A 24,996-nucleotide genomic window follows, 5' to 3' on the forward strand; every position below is an offset into this window, starting at 1 on the left:
ATCATTTTCTTTCCCAGCTAATTTTGTGGAATACAGACTACAGCCCGGAACGGGTAACGGAACACAGTTTCAGTGGAAGTTTTGGATCTTCTTATATCTGTCACACCTGTGTGACTTGGAAGTTGCCATTCCGGCCTGTTGTGCAGAATATGGACTATGGCCCAGAATGGGTATAGGAACGTGGTTTTCATGAAAGTTTTGTGGCTTATTAGATCTGTCCCACCTAGGAATGTGTGACTAGCCAGTTGAGTTGAGTTGGCTCAGTTGGAAGATGCCGTAACGGCCTGTTTTGCGCAAAATGGACTATGGGCTGGAATGGGTATTGGAACGTGGTTTTCATGGAAGTTTAGGTGCTTATCCCTGCCACGAAGTTACTTGTGACTGGTGGGTATGGTTGATTTCAGTCATTTGGAAGTGGCTGTTCTGGACCATTCCATTTTGTTTCAGACGTTATTCTGGGAGTTATGGGGGTTAATAGTGATATATTGCAAAGATTTTAGTCCTAAAATATTGTTCTCGGGTGTTTCTAACATATGCCACTGGTTTTGGCGTTTTTTTAATACAAAGGCTTTGTTAAGAACATAAGAATTGCCCTGCTGGATCAGACCACGGGTCTATCTAGTCCAGCACTCTGTGGCCAACCAGCCATGGCCAGGGATGAACAAGCAGGAAATGGTGCAATAGCACCCTCCCACCCATGTTCCCCAGCAACTGGTGCACATAGGCTTACTGCCTCGGATACTGGAGATAGCTCACAAACATCAGGGCTAGTAACTATTGATAGCCTTCACCTCCAGGAATTTATCCAACCCCCTCCCTTTCTTTTCTGTTCTAGCTTTTACACCGCCCGGCTTAATGCCGCCATCTGCCAGGTGTGCAAATTCTTGGACTGCAAATCCCGCCCAATAAGCATTGCTAGCGCCTCACGGCCTTTTCCCTATTGGTTGCATATTTTCACCTCAACCAATCCTGGCTCTTAGTTTGGATTCCAGCTCGTTAAGGCCCACCCCTGCCCTCTGTCAAGACACTTCCTGCAACCTATTAGTGGCCACAAGCTGGCCCTGGAATGCCCCTAGCGTGAACCTGAAGCAAGGTGGCCACCGATAGTGGAGAGACAGTGGTGACCCTGCGGCGAATTAAAAAATCACCGCGTCAATGGAATGCCCCAGGGCTGGGAGTTGGCCACTGTCGTGGTATAAACAACGCAATGCCACTGCCCAGTCTCCATGTGGTTGGGGCATACAGACCGATTACACCAGCTTTGAAATCTCTGTGCTGGTTGTCAGGGCGCTATTGGGCCCAATTCATGGTGTTCGTCCTTGAAGGACCGCCTTTGAAATCCTGGTCTTCGAGATTCGAGGCAGGAATGTGACCCAAATACCAGTTCTTGGACCTGAAACAAAGTGACCACCGCCAGACAGAGGAAAGACAGGGGTGACCTGGCAGCAAATGAAAAAATCATGGTTAGTCCACGACCTTTGAAACGCGCTGTGTCGGTGAAATGCCTTGTGGTGGCTGCGAGTTGGCGACCATCTGATATAAACGACGCAGCGCCACTGCACAGCCGCCATGGGGTTGGGAAGGCGTACAGACAGCCCCCAGATTACACCAGCTTTGAAATCTTTGTGTTGGCTGCCAGGGAGCTATTGAGCCCAATTCATGGTGTTCGTCCTTGAAGGACCGCCTTTGAAATCCTGGTCTTCGAGATTCGAGGCAGGAATGTGACCCAAATACCAGTTCTTGGGAAAGCTTCCACTCGGCCACTGAAAAGATCTGGAGGATTCGAAAGCAGGTACATTCTGTTTTGGATGCTCGAAATGGAACTATTGCTTAAGTGTGGATATTGGATTCCTTCTCCCTCCCCTGAATTTTGGATGATTTATTCATGGACAGCACAGCAATCTTTGTTGTTTTTGCTCCAACATATCAGAGTAGACTGTTAAGTTGACGAGTCTCTTCCAGCAGGCTGTTCCACAGTCTGGGAGCAGCAGCGGAGAAGGTTCCTCTGGGTAACAGTTGTTCATCTAGTTTTTGCTAGCTGAAGTAGATTTTTGCCAGAGGATCTGAGTGTGCGGGGCGGATTGTATGGGAAAAGGTGATCCCGCAGGTAGCCTGGACCCAAACCATGTAGAGCTTTAAAGGTGATAACCAACACTTTATACTTTGATTGGAAACTAATTGGTAGCCAGTGTACAGATTTTAAAACTGGTGTAATGTGGTCACCCCTAGGCTTACCAGTGGGGCCTTATGGGCCCTTTCCAACTCTACTATTCTACGATTCTATGAATTCCAGCTGGAATCTGGCTTCCTGTAACTTGAGCCCATTATTCCGTGTCCTGCACTCCGGGAGGATTGAGAGTCTTACCTGATGGAGTAACAAGGTCTTTCAAGGTGCATTTAGAAACATGTTGGCAAGTGAGTGGATTTATCACTGCGGTGACCTGGTGGCACCGAGGGCGTATCTTAGCGCCCAGAGATCTCAGCTCAGCGCAACTCCCAACTTCCTATGTTGTTTACTTGTTGGGCTGTTGCTGGACTCTGTGGTGCAGGGTGTAAAGGTAGGATAAGCCCTCTTGGGACCTGCCACCACTGGATTTGGCACGTACCCAAGCCAAGACAAAAGCAGCTCACTCTGTGATGTAGAAGACTTTATTAATACTAACGGTAGGGTTGAAACCCAGTAACGACTAAAACAATAAAAGCTCTGCTGTGACTACGTACTCAAAGCAGGGCCTTGCCCACCCACCCATCCCATAGCTCTCTACACATCCTTTTGGCAAAGACAAGACAAGGAGTTTGGGGTGGGCTATATACCTTTTCCCTCCTGTTTCATCTTCGGCTCCGCCCAATTACCTCCGTTTCACACCTCCCTTTGATAAGAAGCGTCTTCCTGTCCCGGAGGCCTGGCTATCTGCCTTTCCTCCCCCCTCCAGTTGGTCGACCAAGGGTCCTTTGTCATGAAAACTTTGTGCATAATAATATCAAGCTAAAACTGCCCTTTCCCAACTACATCACCCATTTGTCTTCTACCCAGCGCTGCTCTCCTTTGCTGTGGTCTGATCACTCAGCCCTCTTTGCCCCACCTTCACATTTAACAAATGCAACTTTAAGAGATCGAGTCTGATGACAATGTCATTTTGTATATCGTGGGGTAGAGCTGCCCCCCCATTTTGCCCCCCCTTCCCCACTTTTTTGCCTCCACAGTGGACGGTGGAGGCAGGTAAGGGGGGACAAAATTGGGGCTGAATAAGGCCCCCTCCCTCCTTACCTGGCTCCGCTGTGCGCCAGTCACGGCCTACTTCTGGGCTGAGGCCTGGGCCTCAGTTGAAGCTGCCTTCTGGACCGTGACGGAGCCAGGTAAGTGCAGGGGGAGGGGGGCTTACCTGGCGCCGCTGTCCGCCACCACGGTTTGTGCGGTGGCGGAGCCAGGTAAGGGGGGAGGGGGGCTTATTCAGCCCCCATTTTGTCCCCCCTTACCTGCCTCCACCGTCCACTCTGGAGGCAAGCAAGTGGGGAAGGGGGGGCAAAATGGGGGCCGAATATCGATCCAGACCTCCGGATCTCGCTCCCGATCTGGAGCGGATCAGGGGAGGGTCGGATCGACCCGAAGCGGTTTGGGCCCGTTTTGGAATGTCCAGATCGGGACCCGAAGCCGTTCGGGGAGGGGTGGGGGTGCACAGCCCCAATACTAATCTCCAGTTACAATCTTTCACAGTTATCTTCTGGGTTTCTTTAGTTTCTGACAAGACCGCCAGATGGAGATCCAGAGGAATGGGTTTGTAACCCACCCTAGTTAGCACCATTGCCTTACTTATTTTAGGAGATATCTCCTCAGCTGTAAATTAAGTAGATATCTGGATGTCAGAATTTATAATGGAGCTATTCGATAACAATATCCCAATTTACTTGAACTTGTGCTTTCGATTCCTGACAACCAGCGTTTGTCTTTACACGTGGTCTCTTGATTGCAAAACTCCTCCACAGCTCTTTTACTTTTTGCAATTCAGTTGTGATTCATACTTATTCTTAGCCTCTTGTTAGGTTGTTAGTTGGTAAATAAAACCTCCAAGTTCCGGAATGCCAGCTCAAACAAGATTTGAAGCGTTCTTCCAGGGTTCTCACTCTCACACACCAGCAAACGCCACCAGCCCTTCATCTTCATCCCAGCATGCCTTGCTCCTCAATGATGGAGAAGAGATCTTGTCTGGTAGATCTGAGGGATTTGCAGTGGATCAGCAGGGATTTTGGACTTGCCATTGTTAAACCACTAAATGACAACCCCACCACTATGAAATTGTACTGTTCAAGTGGTTGGATAACCTGGAGTGGATTTTGGTGCAGAAGCATTGTGGGCTCAGTTCAGTTTTCAAATGTTCAGACATGCATTCCCCACTCAAGGCACTCAGCTTTGTTCCATGTGTGACTTATATGATATAAAGCAAGTTGTCCATTCCAAGTGCTTTCCACCCTCCAGGCACTCAAATATCTTTCCGCCAGTGTGAATTCTTTGATGTTTTCTACGAGTGGATTTATCACAGATGCCTTTTTTACACTCCAAGCGTTTAAATGGTTTGGTCTCCCTGCTAAAGCTTTAATGGGTAATTACGTTTACCTGGGAGTGAACGCTTTCCCACATTGCAGGGGTGTAGATGGCTTCTCACCAGTATGAATTGTTTGATGTGCAGTAAGTTGATCACGCCGACCCAAAGCCTTTCCACACTCAAGGCATTTAAATGACTTCTCCTCAGTGTGAATTCTTTGATGTAATGTAACACAATTTTTCCATTTGAAGCTCTTCCCACACGGCATACACTTGAATGGTTTCTCTCCTGTGTGTATTTGATTACACAGGTCAGCACTCCAATAGAAGCTCTTTCCACACTCCAAGCATTTAAATGGTTTCTCCCATGTGAAAACTTTGATGTGCAGTAAGTTGATCACTCCGACTAAAGTCCTTTCCACACTGCAGACATTTAAATGGCTTCTCCCCGGTGTGAATTCTTTGATGTGCAATAAGTCTATAACTCTGACTGAAGGCCTTTCCACACTCCATACACCTGAATGGTTTCTCACCTGTGTGTATTCGATTATGCGTAGTCAGCTCAGCACTACGATTGAAGGTCTTTCCACACTCCAAGCATTTAAATGGTTTCTCCCCCGTGTGTATCCTTTGATGTTCAGTAAGCTTATTACGCTGACTGAAGGCCTTTCCGCACTCCAAGCATTTAAATGGCTTCTCCCCGGTGTGAATTCTTTGATGTACCATAAGGTTATTACTCTGACTGAAGGCCTTTCCACACTCCATACACTTGAACGGTTTCTCCCCTGTGTGTATTTGATTATGTTTAGTCAGGTCACCACTACGATTAAAGCTCCTTCCACACTCCAGACATTTAAATGGCTTCTCTGCTGTATGGATTCGGTTATGTTTAGTCAGGTCAGTAGTAAAAGTGAAGCTTTTCCCACACTCCAGGCATTTAAACGGCTTCTCCCCCGTATGTATCTTTTGATGTGCACTAAGCTTATTACTCTGACTGAAGGCCTTTCCGCACTCCAGGCATTTAAACGGCTTCTCACCAGTGTGAATTCTTTGATGTAATGTAAGACAATATTTCATTCTGAAGCTCTTCCCACACTCTATACACTTGAATGGTTTTTCTCCTCTGTGTATTCCATTATGTATAGTCAGGTCACCACTACGACTGAAGCTCTTTCCACACTCCAGGCATTTAAATGGCTTCTCTCCTGTATGGATTCGGTTATGTTTTGTCAGGTCAGTATTACGAGTGAAGCTCTTTCCACACTCTGGACATTTAAATGGCTTCTCTCCCGTGTGTATCCTTTGATGTGCAGTAAGCTTATTATTCTGACTGAAGGCCTTTCCACACTCCAGGCATTTAAATGGCTTCTCCCCTGTGTGAATTCTTTGATGTACTGTAAGGCAATATTTCATTTTGAAGCTCTTCCCACACTCCATACATGTGAAAGGTTTTTCTCCTGTATGTATTCGATTATGTTTAATCAGGGCTGCACTCCAAGAGAATATCTTTCCACACTCCAAGCATTTAAATGGCTTCTCCCCTGTGTGAATTCTTTGATGTAATGTAAGGCAATTTTTCCATCTGAAGCTCTTTCCACACTCCATACAAGTGAATGGTTTTTCTCCTGTGTGTATTCGATTATGTTTAGTCAGGTCAGCACTCACACAGAAGCTCTTTCCACACTCCAGGCATTTAAATGGCTTCTGCTCTTTGTGAAAACATTGATGTGCAGTAAGCTGATAATTCTGACTGAAGGCCTTTCCACACTCCAGGCATTTAAATGGTTTCTCCCTTGTGTGGATACCCAGATGTTTTCTAAGAGTCGATCTATCATAGAAACCTTTACTGCACTTTGAGCATTTCAGTTCCGTCTCTCCTGTGTGGGTTTTCAAATGTGCATTTAGATTTCTCTGCTCTTTCCCCTCTTCACCACTGACTTTTTCTAAGAGTGCTTCCTGTCCATCTTCTGCCTTAATTCCTTGTACATCAGAGGCCACTAAAGAGAGAAAACAGAGTCTCAAATCAAGGAACAAAATAAATTATGACAGAACAGTAAAGACATACACAAAACATGTAGCATCCTCTCATCCCAAGCATAAAACAGAGCCCACAATGCTGCCAGACTGTCATAGGAGCCTGAACGGTGTTGAATCACTCCACGCGTATCAGGATGTGCTAATCATTTTTTAGCCTTTGTAAACAAGCGGGATTCCTTGACCCATTGAAAAAGCGGACCTTACCCAAATATGCCACGTTTGCAAAGTTCTCCATCATAACTTGCTCGTGCAGAGTTCTTTGGCTCGGATCCAGCAGAAACCATTCCTCCTTGGTGAAGTACACTGCTACCTCTTCGAAAAGCACCGAGCACTGGAGAAGGAGCAAAAAGAAAATATGGTTTCTACTCAAAGACAATGTTACGATTCCTCTAGAACAGCCTTCCTCAACCTGGGGCGCTCCAGATGTGTTGGACTACAACTCCCAGAACGCCCCAGCCATGCTGGCTGGGGCATTCTGGGAGATGCAGTCCAACACATCTGGAGCGTCCCAGGTTGAGGAAGGCTGCTCTACAAGCTGGTAAAAGCCACTGAGCCACCACGGCTACTTGGGCCTCCAATGACAGTGATGGGTCTAGGAGTACCCGAGTCTAGGAACCTGATCTTTCTGAGGGAGTCCAACCCCATCCAGAACAGGCAGTGACCCTCTCTCCCAGATCTGAGAATCGTTCACCCACAGGTTTTCCATGTTGCCATAATGCTGTTTCAGCTTTTAAGCCCTCATCTGCATGTCACCAGTCTACTGATGGTGCTTGGTCCTCAATCCCCTATGGACCAACTCCCATTGGCTTCTTAAAGATGATGATCAATATTGGGGACAAGATGGTACCCTGCTGAACCGCATCGCTCAATGCCAAGGGGCTGAGGAGTGGTCACCTAATGTTTCTCTCCAAAATCAACCCGCATGTATGGCTAACTACCAATGCCCAACCCATGTAGTCAAGCCAGGAGGATTCCATTGTTGATGGTATCAAACCCTGATGAGTGATTTAAGCAGAATTAGATTTCAGATTTCCCACAGATTTCTCAGCCTACCTGATCTGGTTGCACAGGAACCATTTCTCCTCCACCATGAAGAAAGGATGATTTTTGCAATATTACTGGCATCCCACCGCCTGTGAAGGAGAGAAAGGTGTTGGGAAGTATCCTTTCTGCAGAGTTTGGATGTTTACACAAATATGATATTTCAAATGTGGGGTGTGGGTGTGTGGCGCTGCTGGGGAACTCTCCTCACATTAGTCTTGGGGACCATTATGGTCACAGGATTGCATGCAGGTGGTTGAAACCATCACACATTTGGAAAGCAGGGGGAAAAGCATCCCCTCTGGTGGCTCTGGCCAGTATTGCCAGAAGCATGGGTCTGTGGCGTTACACCCTACAAGTCAATTCCAAATATATGTCTACAGTTTGTAAGTCTGTGGTTTTTAGAATGTTGGCCTGAGTGGGCGGAGTTGGAATGTCTTGGGAGTGGGGAGGAGTGATATATAAGGGAAGGACTGAGGGGATTGAGAGTTCTTGTTCTTGTGCTTTTCAGGAAAGCTTTTCAGGGAGACTTGTTAGGTACTCTTAGAGTCTGTAGTGCTCTCTGTATTTATGGTACTTAAGTTCTGGGAAATTTGAGAGTCAGTGTAGTGAGTGGTGTCTTTAGAGTGTGGTGTGCACGTAGTGGTAGTATATTAATCAATATTGATAATAAAGAAAGTTCAAGAGTGATTGTGTGAGAAAAAGGAAAGCGCGAATGTGAATGAGTGACTGGATTGTATGAAAGGTTTCAAAAAGGTTTTAAAATGTTGTTATTTGAAACAAAGCTTATGAACTTTTAAAAATAAATTTTGATTGTTTTGTTTTTAAACTACCACAAAAGTCCCACGTGTCTGTTTGGCATTTATCATCTTAAGTTTACACATTCAGCACCCACTCTGACAATCATTCACCTCAGCAGATATAACTCACAGCGCATTATTATATATATTAAAATCCATTCTCCATTTTAAACCCCTTTTTCCACATAGTTTGGAGGAAGGTGGGCTTTATCCCTTGCCTCAGGCGTATCAAGTGGTGGTGCTTGGCTTGAGCAGGGAGTAGCCTCGGCCGGGTCTGGTGTTCAGAGCCTGTGTTGCCCCATAATAAGTGGTGGTAGTGGTAAGGTCTGTTGTTCAGAGCCTGTGTTGTGGCAGGGTCCTCAACTTTTTGGGGGGAATTTCAGGCCCCACAACCAAATGCCTCATCAGTGGATCAGCACTTTCGCCTCCTGACGCATCTATGGAGCACAAGCTGTGTTGTATTCAGCAAAAAGGGTTGAATGGGTGGTATCGAGACATAAGAAGAGCTACGCTGGATCAGACCATGGGTCCATCTATTTTATTTGATGCAGCGTGTTAAGATTTTAATTGTTGTGAACTGCCCAGAGAGTGGCATAGACGTATAAGAAGTACATAAATAACAAATAACTACATTTTAAAGATACGTGCTTCCAATGTCCGGTTGCTTCTTTTGGGGAGGTTATCACACAGGTAATTTTCTCCTCGACTGGAAGAGCCTTGGACAGTCACTGATGAACACACTCTTTAAAATTATTTACCTGCTTCATGGCACTGAATGAGTAACGTACATGGATTCTCAGTGTCCTTTGGCAGCTAACGTTACAGCCCTGGAAGGCTGAAACACTGGCCTCTTAAAATGCAAAGGACTGATGGCCTTCCTACACTTTCAATATTGGAATGGGTGAGATAGAGTCATAAGAACTTAAGAAGACCCATGCTGGATCAGTCCAAGGGTCCATCTAGTCCAGCACTCTGTTCACACGGTGGCAAACCAGCTGTCAACCGGGGACTCACAAAGCAGGGGACTGTGGAACAGCACCCTCCCACCCATGTTCCCCAGCAACTGGTGTATCCTGCCTCTGATATTGGAGGTAGCACATAGCCATCAGGACTAGTAGCTGTTGATAGCCTTCTCTTCCAGGAATTTGTCTACCTGATTGGGTTACTGTACTGTGTTATCTGTACAGCACCATGTACACTGATGGTGCTATATAAATAAATAAATAATAATAATAATAATAATAATAATAATAATAATAATAATAGAAACTCCAGCTGGTTCAAAGAGCTGCAGCCAGATTGTTGACTAGGGCTGGTTACAGGGAGCAGACGACTCCCCTGTTAAAACAGCTCCACTGGCTTCCAGTCTGTTTCCGGGCACAATTCAAAGTGCTGATTATGACCTATAAAGCCCTATATAGCTCAGGTCCAGGTTATCTGAAAGACTGTACTCTCCCGTATGAGCCTGCCCATGCTCTGAGATCTTCTGGGGAGGCCTTTCTCTCAGTCCCACCAACATCCCAGGCACGCCTGGTGGGAACGCAGGACAGGGCCTTCTCGGTGGCTGCTCCAGTGCTCTGGAACTCTCTTCCCGGCTGGCTCCCTCCTTGATATGCTTTTGAAAGCAGGTTAAAAAGTTCTTTGTTCTAGCAGGCCTTTGGCGAATAATCTGGGTTTCTGTCTATGCTAAGGACTTTTAAATTGTCATGTATTTTAAAAGTTTTAATTTTGTAATATATTTAGTATGTTTTAACCTTTGCACATTTCTTTTTATAGGTTTTAAAATGTATATGTCTTTAATTTTGTAAGGCTGTCTTGAGGCCTAGTATTGGGCAAAAGGCGGGATACAAATAAATATAATAATAATACCCCACTTTTAAAGCCATCCAAATTAGCAACCACCACGTTTGTGGGTTTCCTGTGGGCAAGTTTTTGGCCGCTGTATGAACAGAATGCTTGACTAGATGGCCGCTGGGTTTGTTCTTGCATAGCTTTTCTCATATTCTTATGATATGTACAAATCTAAATAGAGAATAATAATAATAATAATAATAATAATAATAATAATAATAATAATAATAATAATAGAGTTATGCAGGCACCCTGCTTTGGCTACACTTGGGGAACAAGAATGCAGCCGGTCTATTTTTTCAAGAGCCCAGAGAAGGAGGTTGAGCTGAAACACCTCCCACACATCCTTACCCGGCCGCACACCACTCCGCTCTGCCTCCGGCCTCATCCCCGTCAACAGTGGCCCCTGCGTGGGACCTGATGGATGGCTCTTCCACCCATAGAAGCCGGGGGCCACTTCAGAAGACCCCTGCTCCTGAAACAGAACATGGAATCCCAGGAAAAGCTTAGGCCAGGGCCACCTCAAGGTGTTGGGACCTGTGGGCACACTTGGGAATGTGAGAAACTGCTCTGGGCACCACCACAACGTGGCTGTTTGGGCCTGGCTAGTCAAACGTGAGCTCCAGAGGGGTGGAAAAGAGAAACAGAGAAGCTGGAGGCTCAGAGACAGAAGGGGAGAGAAACAGTGACTTAAAGAGGGGAGGAATAGCAAGGCAGGGCGTATAGGGGAGGGAAAGAGGAAGGCTAGAGTCTAGAAAGGGAGAGAAAGAAGATTGTTCTAACTTGTCCCAAGGTTTTTCTGACAACTATATTTTAGACGGAGGCAGTGAGGGAAAACCATCCTGGGTGCTATTGGAGGCCCCTGCAGGCACCATGCTGGGCAGTGCTGCGATAGGGGAAAGGATTGGGAAAGAAATTTGGGGAAAGGACCCTACACAGACAACACTAACACTGGGCATTCCAGCTGGACATCAGGAAAAACTTCCTGACTGTTAGAGCAGTATGAGAATGGAACCAATGGCCTAGGGAGGTTGTGGGCTCTCCCGCCCTAGAGGCCTTCAAGAGGCAGCTGGACAAGCATCTGTCAGGGATGCTTTAGGGCGGATTCCTGCATTGAGCAGGGGGTTGGACTCGATGGCCTTGTGGGCCCTTCCAACTCTGCTATTCTATGATTCTATGGGCCAAAGAGCTGCAGGGGGCCATTCAGCTGCACCTCCTCAAGTGTGGCATATGCCCTCCTGTGCCAGAAATGCCCTCCTGCCATGCACAGAGGCCAAACGACACAGTCCTGAGGCAGGAGAATAAGTGGGCACAAATTTGACGTTAAGAAAAGGTACCGACGACCCTGTGGGGGAGCATTTCAGCTTCCCAGGTCAGTTCACAGCAGCTGCCTTGCGACAAAGAAACTTCAGAGGCAGAATTCAGGGTGAGAACTCCAGAGCTGACGTTCACTGTTAAGTTTGCAACTGGGCCTGAGCCGATTGTCTGAATGGCTCAGTCATTACAACGTACTATTTAAGGTTATTAAAAAACACAAAGCAGCAATGCTGTAACAGCCAGAACAATAAACCCAACAATCAACAGATCAACATATTAAAACTTCAAAAACATGAAAGACATACTTAATGCGTTAAGATCAACAGATTAAAGAGCCAGTGTGGTGTAGCAGTTAAGAGTGTTGGACAAGGCCTCAGCAGATCCCAGTTCAACTCAGCCACGAATCTCACTGGGTAGAAACACCATGGAAAAGTCGGTTACAGGCAGGTAGAAAGCAAGGATTCCTTTTCTATTTAGAGACAGCTGCAACAGAACGGGAAGACGGAGCTTGGAAGACACATCAGAAGAGCCCTGCTGGATCATAAACATAAGAACATCAGAAGTGCCCTGATGCTGGATCAGACCAAAGGTCCATCTAAGCCAGCACTCAGATTACACAGTGGCCGGCCAGCTGTCAGCCAGGGACCCACAAGCAGGACACGGGTGCAACGTCACCCTCCCACTCATGTTCCCCAGCCACTGCCTCTGATTTTGGAGGTCACACACAGCCATCAGGACTAGTAGCCATTGATAGCCTCCACCTCCCAGGGAAATCTAACCAACCCCCAAATCTTGAGCCCGGATTCCCTCATCCCACCCCTCCGAAAGCCGGCCCCCACCTACCTGGCAAAGCAAAAAAAACAACCCAGGGACAGTCCTTCCCTCCCTCAGCAGGCACCATTCAAACAGACCAACTTGCCCTCCCACCAACTTGCCAGAGGCTGTAAGAAAGCATTCAATAAAGTAAATCAAGTCTGCAACCAAACATTCAACACACAACAGAATAAAATGCGCAAAATGCGGGCTAGAGGGGGGGGGGCAGAGGTAGGCAGGAGAGCCGGAAGCGAGCCCCCCCCCCTCTTTACACGCCCAGTGGTGCAATCCCAGCCAGGTCTACTCCAAAGTAAGACCCACTTGCTCCGGTTCTCCCCAGGCAGCAGAGTTTCATGCCTTCCACTCCGCTTTGCAGCAGGCAGCAAAGCAAGGCTCCTGCAGATCGCGTCCCCTGTGAGCTTCATGGCGGCGGGGGGACGACAGACGACTAGAACCCGGACCTCCCGAGGCCCAGTCCAACCACTAGACCACACTGCCTCTCCTATAGCGTTCTCCATGTGGCCACACCAAATGCTTGCAGGCGGACAGGAGGATGGTGGCAGCTGGAGTCTCGGTTCTTTCACTGATTTTGCGTACCGGGGCCTTTGCCTGGTCTACTCACCGCTGCCCGCGAGTAAGTGGTCCAGAGCGCAATCCTGTATGGGGAGGTCGCCCCCCTCCACCAGTTCCCACCACCACCACCAGTAACACCCCCCCCCCCAGTTCCCACCTCCACCTCCACCTCCACCTCCACCAGTAGCTCTGCGTTGAGCCGTGGGTCTCCACCACCTGAGCACTCACCATCTCCGCCTCCCCTGACTGCCAGGCCCTTCCCCGCCAGCCCTGCAGTGCAGGCTCCTGTCTCCCCCCCCCCCCCCTTGGCTCAAGGGCCCCCGGGAGGAACCGGCCACGGAAGCTGCCCCCAAAGGGAAGCCGGCAGCCCGGAAGGAAGTGACCTCATTCCCCCCTCCTTTTGCCTCTCTAGGAATGGAGACGGTGGAAAAGCTGGAAAGAGACGCAGCACGCTGTTTATATTAAAAACCAAAAACCAAACCCATGCCAAAAACAGGGGCACGAGTGGGAAACATTTGAGAATAATATTTTAGGACTAAAACCCTTGCAATATTTATATGACTGTTAACCCCAGAACACATCCTGAACAGAATGGAACAGCCTAGGGTGACCCTATGAAAAAGAGGAACCGGGCTCCTGTATCTTTTAACAGTTGCATAGAAAAGGGAATTTCAGCAGGTGTCATTTTTCTATAAATGGAGAACCTGGTGAAATTCCCTCCTCATCACAACAGTTAATGCTGCAGGAGCTATACTAGAGTGACCAGATTTAAAAGAGGGCAGGGCACCTGCAGCTTTAACTGCGGTGATGAAGAGGGAAGTTCACCAGGTTCTCCATATATACAAATGACACCTGCTGAAATTCCCTTTTCTATGCAACTGTTAAAGATACAGGAGCCCTTGTCCTCTTTTTCATAGGGTCACCCTAGGAACAGCCACTTCAGAACGAGTGAAATCAACCAAACTCGCCAGTCACACAGAACTCCGCGGCAGGGATGGAATAAGGCAAAATTGCCAAGCATTAACATGTGACTGGTGGCTTTGGTTGATTTCACTCATTCAGAAGTGGCTGCTCCAGGCCATTCCCTTCTGTTCTGGCTGTGTTCTGGGAATTATGGGGTTAATCATAATATGATATTGCAAGGGTTTTAAATATTGTGCTCAATTTATTTATTTATTTATTTTGTTACATTTATATACCGCCCCACAGCCGAAGCTCTCTGGGCGGTTTACAACAGTTAAAAATGGTAAACATTAAAAGTATACAAAATTTCAAAACCATCAAAAACATAAAAAAAAGTATAAAAACAACAGTATCCGTTTAAAACAATTCTGGGGGCCATTAAAAACAAACTTAACGTTGTTAAATGCTGTTAAAATGCCTGGGAGAAGAGAAAAGTCTTGACCTGGCGCCAAAAATATGACAATGTTGGCGCCAGGCGAGCCTCATCGGGGAGATCATTCCACAGTCGGGGGGCCACCACCGAAAAGGCCCTCTCCCTTGTGGCCATCCTCCGAGCTTCCCTCGGAGTAGACGGAGGAGGACCTTAGATGTTGAGCGCAGTGTACGGGTAGATTCATGTTGGGAGAGGTGTTCCATCAGGTATTGCGGTCCCAAGTGTATCTAACACACGCTACTAATTTGGGCATTTATTTATTTTTAATATGAAGGGGTCATTCCGGCCCATTCCCTTCTGGCTTTTACTGCGTCCCATTCAGGCAGTGCTTTTGGGATATTTGCACTCCCAAGAACGGCGACACACATTTAGTACAGTTGCTGGCACCTCACAGATAACGGCATTAAAGTGTTATACAACAGCAGCCCACACGAACCTTCTTGCCAACGTAAGGGGACAGGTGCCAAAGAACCATTTCGTTGGCAAGAGCCCTACACAGTGAGAAACAGTGCGGTATAGTGGTCAAAGTGACTTTTTATCCTCCTGCAAGGAACCCAACTACGCAGCTTCCATTTGATCCTCACAACCACCCTGCGAAGTAGATAAGGCCGAGAGTCAGTGACTAGCTGAGAAGGCACTAGAGCAGCCTTCCTCAACCTGGGGCGCTCCAGATGTGTTGGACTGCACCTCCCAGAATGCCCAGGGCTGGGGCATTCTGGGAGGTGCAGTCCAACACATCTGGAGCGCCCCAGGTTGAGGAAGGCTGCACTAAAGCCCAGATCTCCTGGGTCTAACACTCTAAAGATTACACCACACTGGCTCTGATTCTTAACAACTTAATGGTCTCTTTAATCTTTTTGATGTTTTAATATATTGAACTTTTTATTGTTGTGTCGGTTGTCTTGGCTGCTCCTGTATTGTTGCTTTGGTGAGGTTTTTTTTTAAAATTATTTTATTGTAAAATACCCTAGAAGAGTGTGATTGAACCCAATTCATGGCGTTCGTAGTTGAAGGGCCCCGTTTGAAACCCTTGACTTTGGGATTTGAGGCAGGAATGTGACCGAAATACCAGTTCCTTTTGAAAGGGAGCACATGGCGCACTGAAATGATCTGAAAGATTCAGAAGTGAACACATTTGTTGGCAGATGCACAGAATAGAACTATTGCCTATGTGTGGATATTCCATTCTTCTGCCTCCCCTGGATTTTGGATGATATTTCCTCTTCATCACAACAGTTAAAGCTGCAAGTGCCCTGCCCTCTTTTAAGTCTGGTCACTCTAGTATAGCTCCTGCACCTTTAACTTGTGATGAAGAGGGAATTTCATCAGGTTCTCCATATATACAATTGACACCTGCTGAAATTCTCTTTCCTTTGCAATTGTTAGATACAGGAGCCCTGTCCGCCTTTTCATATGGTCACCCTAGCCTACAAGGCCATCAAGTCCAACCCCCTGCTCAGTGCAGGAATCCACCCTAAAGCTACAGTTGCATAGAAAAGGGAATTTCAGCAGGTGTCATTTGCATGCATGTTGCACCTGGTGAAATTTCCTCTTCATCACAACAGTTAAAGCTGCAGGAGCTATACTAGAGTGACCAGATTTAAAAGAGGGCAGGGCACCTGCAGCTTTAACTGTTGTGAAGAGGAAATTTCACCGGGTTCTCCATATATACAAATGACACCTGCTGAAATTCCCTTTTCAATACAACTGTTAAAGATACAGGAGCCCTGTCCTCCTTTCCATAGGCTCACCCTATTTTACCTAGTAGACAGAGGGAGTGAACCTTCACACAATAAAGTCCCGGCAGAGGAGGTTTCCCACAAAAGCCAGAAATCCACAAGCAAACAGGGGTCAGGGGAAGAGATTACACACAAGGGCAGCCCCACAAACACCTTGTTGAGCAGAATCAGAGGCTTGCGTGGCAAGAAAGGTAACTAACAGAAGTCGGAGGATTTTAGCCATGTAGGCACTACCCCTCTCTCCTTCACGATGACTCCCTTTTCATAATCAGAGAAGGGAGAGACGTTGTGGAAAAAGGGAGCAGGTATTTATTTATTTTGAAAGGAGAGACTGTAGAAGGTCTTTACATTCCGTCAATCAATATCATTAAGATTACGTTTTAGAAGAGAGGGCAAAAAAAAAAAATGTTGCATTTAATTTTACAGTCCAAAAATGGTGGTATCTATTCATTGGGTTTTTTTGGTGTGTGTGTTTTTATAATAATGTTTTTATTATTGTGTGATTCTGGTTATAAGGGTCAACTTCTTCTTCTTCTTCTTCTTCTTCTTCTTCTTCTTCTTCTTCTTCTTCTTCTTCTTCTTCTTCTTCTTCTTATTATAGCATTTTATCCTGCCCTTTAGCCAAAAAAGGCTCTCAAGGTGGCTTACAAAGATATTTCTTAAGACAGTCCCTGCCCCACAGGCTTACAATCTAAAAACATGACACAAAAGGAAAGGGGATTGGGAGGAAGGAGGAAAACAAAGAAGCAAATGTATCGCATTTGTACATTTGGAGTCAATATATATACTTAATTACTAAATAATACAAATTTATACAAGCCTGGGTAAAAATATTTAACATTAATTCATAAATTTGATTTCATTTAAATTCCATTCAGTACACTTCCACTTAGGCCAGCCTTCCTCAACCTGGGGCGCTCCAGATGTGTTGGACTGCATCTCCCAGAATGCCCCAGGCTGGGGCATTCTGGGAGTTGTAGTCCAACACATCTGGAGCACCTCAGGTTGAGGAAGGCTGACTTAGGCCATCCCGAGACTAACTCTCTTTACCCATCCACCTATGTTTTCCATATTTCTAAGTGTGCCAGCGAGGGTGTTCTCCCACTTTCTTCGTGTAATTAATAAATCCCCACCATACCCCCTCAAATTCATCTTCACTTTGTTGTCCTCTTACTTTCCTCATTTTTTGCGTCAGCTTTTCTAAGAGGGCACTCTGCCAAACCCTTTGAAACCGGCTTTCTATCGTAAGCCCTTTGCCATCCTTCCAGTGTTTTGCTATCAACCATCTAGCTGCCAATAATAGATGGTTTATTAATTCCTTATTTAAGAGCTAAATATCTGGTCCCCTATATAAATTTAACAGAACTAAATGAGGAGATGGGTGGACCCACTGTCCAGTTATCGAACTGATCTTCCGGAACACTTTTCCCCCCAATAAACACTCACCTTAGGGCAGAACCACCACATTTGAATGTGCGTCCCTTCTCTGGCGCATCCCCTCCAACACAGTGGAGATGACCCTGGACTCATCATGGATATTCTTCTGGGCATCAAATACCATCTGTGAGTTAGCTTTAGCATTAATTCAATATTTTTACTTGATATTGGTTTAAATATACCTCCGTCCCACAAAACATTCCAATCTTTTTCTTCAATTCCTAAATCCGCTTCCCAGACCATCCGTTAGTAAAGACTTCTGGACTTACTAGCCACTTATAAAGATTGGAGGTCAAACCTTTTGTTACTCTAGGCCTTTTATTTTTAAAGAAGGAGAGACTGTAGAAGGTCTTTACACTCCGTCAATCAAAATCATTAAGACTACATTTTAGAAGAGAGGGCAAAAAAATATGTTGCATTTGATTTTACAGTCCAAGGGTGATATCTATTCATCGGTAAGACTGACAGACTAATCAGACACGGTTTAAGCACCAGCTGGAAGGAATCCCTTTCCAGAGAACTCTGCCATTTCAGAGAATTTTCCTCATACTCTTGATAAAGAACTCTCAGGGGCCTGACTCCTGGCCTGCACCATGTACTTGCACCGAGGGAGCACTATCATTTATTGCCTTACTCACCTCTTTTTGAAGCTAAAGAACAGCTGTTGTAACCTTCCCTCACAGGGCAGCTGTTCCAGCCCCTTGATCAATTTAATTGCATAATTTGAGACACAGCTAACTGCCTCACAGACTTCGGGGGCACTGCTAGCATCCAGCCCCCCTCACCATCCCACAGACAAAATAGTTCCTCACCCCTGCTTTAGATGAGGAGGCAGAGAGTGTTTCTGGATCTACTGGAAGACCTGCACGGGTTGCAGTGGATTAGCAAGGATTTCTGACTCCCATTGTCAGGGGGGTTGGACTCGATGGCCTTATGGCCCCCTTCGAACTCTGCTATTCTATGATTCTATGATTGTTAAACCACAAAATAACACTCTGCTTTGTCCCGTATGTGAAATCTAAGTTGCAATGTAAGTTGTTCTTTCCACACTCAAGCCGTTAAGAGGGCTTCTCCCCTGTGTGTATTCTCTGATCTATGTGAAGTGTACTACTGCTACAGGCTTTTGCAGCTGAAGTTTGTGACTTCTTTGATGTTCATTCCAAGGGAATGATGGTCATTCCATTGTCCATTCCAAGGGAAGCGCTTTCCTCACTCCAGGCATTTAAATGGCTTCTCCCCTGTGTGGAGTCTTTGATGTGAAGAAAGACTATCACGTTGACTAAAGGCCTTTCCACACCCCTGCCTTTTAAATGGTTTCTCCCCTGTGTGAATTCTTTGATGTTTAGTTAAATTATAACTGTGACCAAAGGCCTTTCCACACTCCAGACATTTAAATGGCTTCTCCCCTGTGTGGATTCTTTGATGTTCAGTAAGTTTTCCCTTCCAAGTGAAGCTCTTTCCACACACCAGGCATTTAAATGTTTCCCCCCCTGTGTGAGTTCTTTGATGTGCAGTAAGTTGATCACTCCGACTGAAGTCCTTTCCACACTGCAGACATTTAAATGGCTTCTCCCCTGTGTGAATTCTTTGATGTGCAGAAAGTCTATAACTCTGACTGAAGGCCTTTCCACACTCCATACACCTGAATGGTTTCTCTCCTGTGTGTATTCGATTATGCGTAGTCAGCTCAGCACTACGATTGAAGGTCTTTCCACACTCCAAGCATTTAAATGGTTTCTCCCCCGTGTGTATCCTCTGATGTTCAGTAAGCTTATTACGCTGACTGAAGGCCTTTCCGCACTCCAGGCATTTAAATGGCTTCTCCCCGGTGTGAATTCTTTGATGTACCATAAGGTTATTACTCTGACTGAAGGCCTTTCCACACTCCATACACTTGAATGGTTTCTCTCCTTTGTGTATTTGATTATGTTTTGTCAGGTCACCACTACGACTGAAGCTCCTTCCACACTCCAGGCATTTAAATGGCCTCTCTCCTGTATGGATTCGGTTATGTTTAATTAGGCCAGTACTAAAAGTGAAGCTTTTCCCACACTCCAGGCATTTAAACGGCTTCTCCCCCGTGTGTATCTTTTGATGTGCACTAAGCTTAGTACTCTGACTGAAGGCCTTTCCGCATTCCAGGCATTTAAACGGCTTCTCCCCTGTGTGAATTCTTTGATGTACTGTAAGGCAAAATTTTATTCTGAAGCTCTTCCCACACTCTATACACTTGAATGGTTTTTCTCCTCTGTGTATTCCATTATGTGTAGTCAGGTCACCACTACGACTGAAGCTCTTTCCACACTCCAGGCATTTAAATGGCTTCTCTTCTGTATGGATTTGGTTATGTTTAGTCAGGCCAGTATTACGAGTGAAGCTTTTTCCACACTCCAGACATTTAAATGGCTTCTCCCCTGTGTGAATTCTTTGATGTAATGTAAGGCAATTTTTCCATCTGAAGCTCTTCCCACACTCCATACATGTGAACGGTTTTTCTCCTGTGTGTATTAAATTATGTTTAGTCAGGTCAGTACTACGACTGAAGCTCTTTCCACACTCCAGGCATTTAAATGGCTTCTCTCCTGTATGGATTCGGTTATGTTTAGTCAGGTCAGTATTACGAGTGAAGCTCTTTCCACACTCCACGCAATTAAACTGCTTCTGCTCTGTGTGGATTCCCAGATGTTTTCTAAGAGTCGATCTATCACAGAAACCTTTACTGTACTTTGAGCATTTCAGCTGTGTCTCTCCTGTGTGGATTTTCAAATGAGCATTTATATTTTTCTGCTCCTTCCCCTCTTCACCACTGACTTTTTCTAAGAATGCTCCCTGTCCTCCTTCTGCTTTGATTCCTTGTATATCACAGGCCGCTACAGAGAGAAAACAGAGTCTCAAATCAAGGAACAAAATAAATTATGACAGAACAGTAAAGACCTACACAAAACCTGTAGCGTCCTCTCACCCCAAGCATAAAACAGAGCCAACAATGCTGCTGCACTATCATAGGAGCCTGAAGGGTATTGAATCACTCCATGGGTATCAGGATGTGCTAAACATTTCTTAGCCTTTGTAAACAAGCGGGATTTCTTGACCCATTGAAAAAGCAGAACTTACCCAAATATGCCACGTTTGCAAAGTTCTCCATCATAACTTGCTCGTGCAGAGTCCTTTGGCTCGGATCCAGCAGAAACCATTCCTCCTTGGTGAAGTACACTGCTACCTCTTCGAAAAGCACTGAGCACTGCAGAAGGAACAAAAAGAAAATATGGTTTCTACCATATTACAATGGTAGACAATGTTACAATTCCTGAGCCACCACAGCCTTGGGCCTCCAATGACAGTGATGGGTCTAGGAGTACCCGAGTCTAGGAACCTGATCTTTCTGAGGGAGTCCAACCCCATCCAGAACAGGCAGTGACCCTCTCTCCCAGATCTGAGAATCGTTCCCCCAAAGGTTTTCCATATTGCCATGATGCCGTTTCAGCTTTTTACCCTTGATCTGCATGTCACCAGTCTACTGATGGCACTTGGCCCTCAATCTCCTACTGACCACTCCCAATGGCTTCGTATAGATGATGATCAATATTGGGGACAAGATGGTACCCTGCTGAACCGCATCGCTCAATGCCAAGGGGCTGAGGAGTGGTCACTTATGCTTCTCTCTGAAATCAACCCGCTCAACTTCAATGCCCAGCCCTTGATGTTGAGCCAGGAGGATTCCATGTTCGATGGTATCAAACGCCGATGAGTGATTTAAGCAGAATTAACAGGCTTGTACTTCCCCAATCGCTCTCACAATAAAGGACATCGATCAGGGCGACCAGGCCTGTTTCAGTCCCGGGACCTGGTCGAAAGCCAGGCTGGAAGGCGTCTAGATGGCCAGTATCCTCCAAAGGCCATTGATCCCTCTAGCCCAGTAGTGTGGACACTGACTGGCAGCTCCTTTCCTAGCCTCACCACCTGGAGATGTTGGGAATTGGACCTCCACCACTGACCTCCGGCCTCTGCCTGATTTATCCAGTGGACCCAATCCTCCCTTGACTGTACCGAGAGCTTTCAAAGGAGGCTTCTTTGACCAAAGTGAAGAGGAAGTGAGGGATTCTTTTGGGCCCAGGGAGAGAGGCCCCCAGGCCCCCCCCCGTCCTTCTCCCCACAGATTTCTCAGCCTACCTGATCTGGTTGCACAGGAACCATTTCTCCTCCACCATGAAGAAAGGATGATTTTTGCAATATTACTGGCATCCCACCGCCTGTGAAGGAGAGAAAGGTGTTGGGAAGAATCCTTACTGCAGAGTTTGGATGTTTACACAAATATGATATTTCAAATGTGTGTGGGGTGGAGCTGCAGGGGAACTCTCTTCACATTGGTCTTGGGGACTATTATGGTCCCTGGATTGCATGCAGGACATCTTAGCTGGTTGAAAGCGTAGGAAGTCCTTTGCATTTTAAGAGGCCAGTGTTTTAGCCTTCCAGGGCTGTAATATTAGCTGCCAAAGGACACTGAGAATCCATGTACGTTACTCACTCATTCACTGCCATGAAGCAGGTAAATAATTTCAAAGAGTGTGTACATCAGTGAATATCAAAGGCTCTTCCAATGAGGAGAAAATTATCTGTGTAATAACCTTCTCCCCAAAAGAAAGCAACCGGACATTGCCAAAACATATCTTTAAAATGTAGTTATTTGTTATTTATGTACTTCTTATATGTCTATGCCACTCTCTGGGCGGTTCACAACAATTAAAACCCTAATATCATAACACACTGCATCAAATAAAATAGATGGACCCATGGTCTGATCCAGCATAGCTCTTCTTATGTCTCAACACCACCCATTCAAATATTGAAAGCATAGAAATGCCGTACCGCTCAATAGCTGGAGCTCTCTGGGTGCTTCACAACAGTTAAAATCTTAAAACCATAAAGGAAAGGAAAGGAACCTCTCGTGCAAGCACTGAATCATTCCTGACTCTTGGAGGGACGCCAGCTTTCGCTGACGTTTTCTTGGCAGGCCTTATAGCGGGGTGGTTTGCCGTTGCCTTCCCCGGCCGTTATTACCTTTCCCCCAGCTAGCTGGGTACTCATTTTACCGACCTCGGGAGGATGGAAGGCTGAGTCGACCTGAGCCGGCTGCCTGAAACCAGCTTCCGCTGGGATCGAACTCAGGCCATGGGGAGAGTTTCAGCTGCAGAAACTGCTGCTTTACCACTCTGCGCCACACGAGGCTCAAAACCATATAATACTGCCTCAAATAAAATAGGAAATTTAAAAGTTTAAAACTCCAGTATTTTTTTTTAAAAAAAAGCTAAAATAAACCTAGCAGTAATGCAGAGTTTTAATAATAGTGAAATAAAAGAACCAATTTACAATAACAGAACTGGAAGTCTAAAATGCCAGGGAAAATAAAAAAAGGTTTTCACCTGGCGCCGGAAAGCACGCAATACAGTGCAAGGCGAGTTTTTCTTGGATGCTCGTTCCATAACCCGGGTGCCACAGCAGAAAAGGCCGTCTTCTAAAAAAAGCATGAGTTGTATTCCCCCACCAGCAATCAGCTGAATTAGGCAGCTCCATATAAAGAGATGTTGCAGGACGCAACAGAAATGCAACAAACCTTTCTGCTGAACACGACGCAGCTTACGATCCATAGGCGCCACAGGATGCAAAAGCGCTGATTCACTGACGAGGCATTTTGTTGTGGGGCCTGAAATTCCAAAATGTGCCCGTGGGTCAAAAAAGGTTGAGGACCCCTGCTTCAGATGTTGGTGGACTACAATGCCCATCATCCGTTACCACTGGCAATACTAGCCAGAGCAACCAGAGAGGATGCTTTCCCCCTTCAGCCTCTCCCCTACTTTCCAAATGTGCGACGGTTTTAATGTAATTGTAATATATTTAATACATTTTTAACTTCTGTATATTTCTTTTCATAGGTTTTAAAGTTTATATGTCATTAATTTTGTAAGGCTGCCTTGAGGCCCAGTATTGAGCAAAAGGCGGGATACAAATCCTCTTTGCAGACATCTGCAATAGAACGGGAAGATGGGGCTTGGGAGACACATCAGAAGAGCCCTGCTGGATCAGACCAAGGGTCCATCTAAGCCAGCACTCAGATCACACAGTGGCCGGCCAGCTGTCAGCCAGGGACCCACAAGCAGGACACGGGTGCAACGTCACCCTCCCGCCCATGTTCCCCAGCCACTGCCTCTGATTCTGGAGGTCGCACACATCCATCAAGACTAGTAGCCATTGATAGCCTCCACCTCCCAGGGAAATCTAACCAACCCCCAAATCTTGAGCCCGGATTCCCTCGTCCCACCCCTCCGAAAGCCAGTCCCCACCTACCTGGCAAAGAAAAAACAACCCCAGGTACAGTTCTTCCCTCCCTCAGAAGGATGAATATATATATATATTTGTGAACCGCCCAGAGAGCGTCGGCTATTGGGTGGTATAAAAATGTAATGAATGAAAATAAAATAGCATTTTGTACCAGAAGCGCAGCAGCTAGCTTGCAAAAAAATAAATAAATACAGGCTAGAGGGGAGCAGAGGTGGCTGCTGCAATCCGATCCTTAAACAACTCTTTTACACGCCCAGTAGTGCAATTCCAGCCAGGTCTACTCCAAAGTAAGACCCACTTGCTGCCCCTTGCTCCGATTCTACCCAGGCAGCAGAGTATCATGCCTTCCATTCCGCTTTGCAGCAGGCAGCAAAACGAGGCTCCTGCAGACCGCGTCCCCTGTGGGCTTCATGGCCGGGGGACGGACGACTAGAACCCGGACCTCCCGAGGCCCAGTCCAACCACTAGACCACACTGCCTCTCCTATAGCGTTCTCCATGTGGCCACACCAAATGCTTGCATGCGGACAGGAGGATGGTGGCAGCTGGAGTCTCGGTTCTTTCCCAGATTTTGCGTACCGGGGCCTTTGCCTGGTTTACTCACCGCTGCCCGCGAGTAAGTGGTCCAGAGCGCAATCCTGTATGGGGAGGTCGCCCCCCTCCACCAGTTCCCACCACCACCACCAGTATCCCCCCCAGTTCCCACCTCCACCACCAGTACCCCCCAGTTCCCACCTCCACCACCAGTACCCCCCAGTTCCCCCACCACCAGTACCCCCCCAGTTCCACCACCAGTACCCCCCCCAGTTCCCCCACCACCACCAGTACCCTCCAGTTCCCCCACCACCACTAGTACCCCCCCCCCCCAGTTCCCACCTCCACCTCCACCTCCACCAGTAGCTCTGCGTTGAGCCGTGGGTCTCCACCACCTGAGCACTCACCATCTCCGCCTCCCCTGACTGCCAGGCCCTTCCCCGCCAGCCCTGCAGTGCAGGCTCCTGTCTCCCCCCCCCCCCCCCCCCTTGGCTCAAGGGCCCCCGGGAGGAACCGGCCACGGAAGCTGCCCCCAAAGGGAAGCCGGCAGCCCGGAAGGAAGTGACCTCATTCCCCCCCCTCC

At 46.8% G+C, this 24,996-nt stretch overlaps 1 protein-coding gene across 3 annotated transcripts; it reads right to left on the bottom strand.

Annotated features, from left to right (window-relative positions):
* Positions 1-3,618: 3,618 nt before the first annotated feature.
* Positions 3,619-23,204, bottom strand: LOC134396348 (gastrula zinc finger protein XlCGF26.1-like). Of its 3 annotated transcripts, XM_063122815.1 has the most exons (6): positions 23,156-23,204; positions 21,715-21,794; positions 20,659-20,785; positions 20,356-20,414; positions 6,782-6,908; positions 3,619-6,537 (listed from the first exon to the last, which is right to left on the bottom strand). In XM_063122815.1, exons 1-6 carry the CDS (start codon positions 23,187-23,189, stop codon positions 4,892-4,894), a joined length of 2,073 nt encoding a protein of 690 aa, XP_062978885.1. In that variant the 5' UTR covers positions 23,190-23,204; the 3' UTR covers positions 3,619-4,891. The 3 variants fall into 3 exon arrangements, with proteins under 3 accessions (XP_062978885.1, XP_062978886.1, XP_062978887.1); XM_063122816.1 differs by lacking the exons at positions 6,782-6,908; positions 20,356-20,414; XM_063122817.1 differs by lacking the exons at positions 20,356-20,414; positions 20,659-20,785; positions 21,715-21,794; positions 23,156-23,204 and adding an exon at positions 7,631-7,722.
* Positions 23,205-24,996: the final 1,792 nt, after the last annotated feature.

Source organism: Elgaria multicarinata, chromosome 3 (genome assembly GCF_023053635.1).
Source record: "Elgaria multicarinata webbii isolate HBS135686 ecotype San Diego chromosome 3, rElgMul1.1.pri, whole genome shotgun sequence".
Taxonomy (NCBI): Eukaryota; Metazoa; Chordata; class Lepidosauria; order Squamata; family Anguidae; genus Elgaria; species Elgaria multicarinata.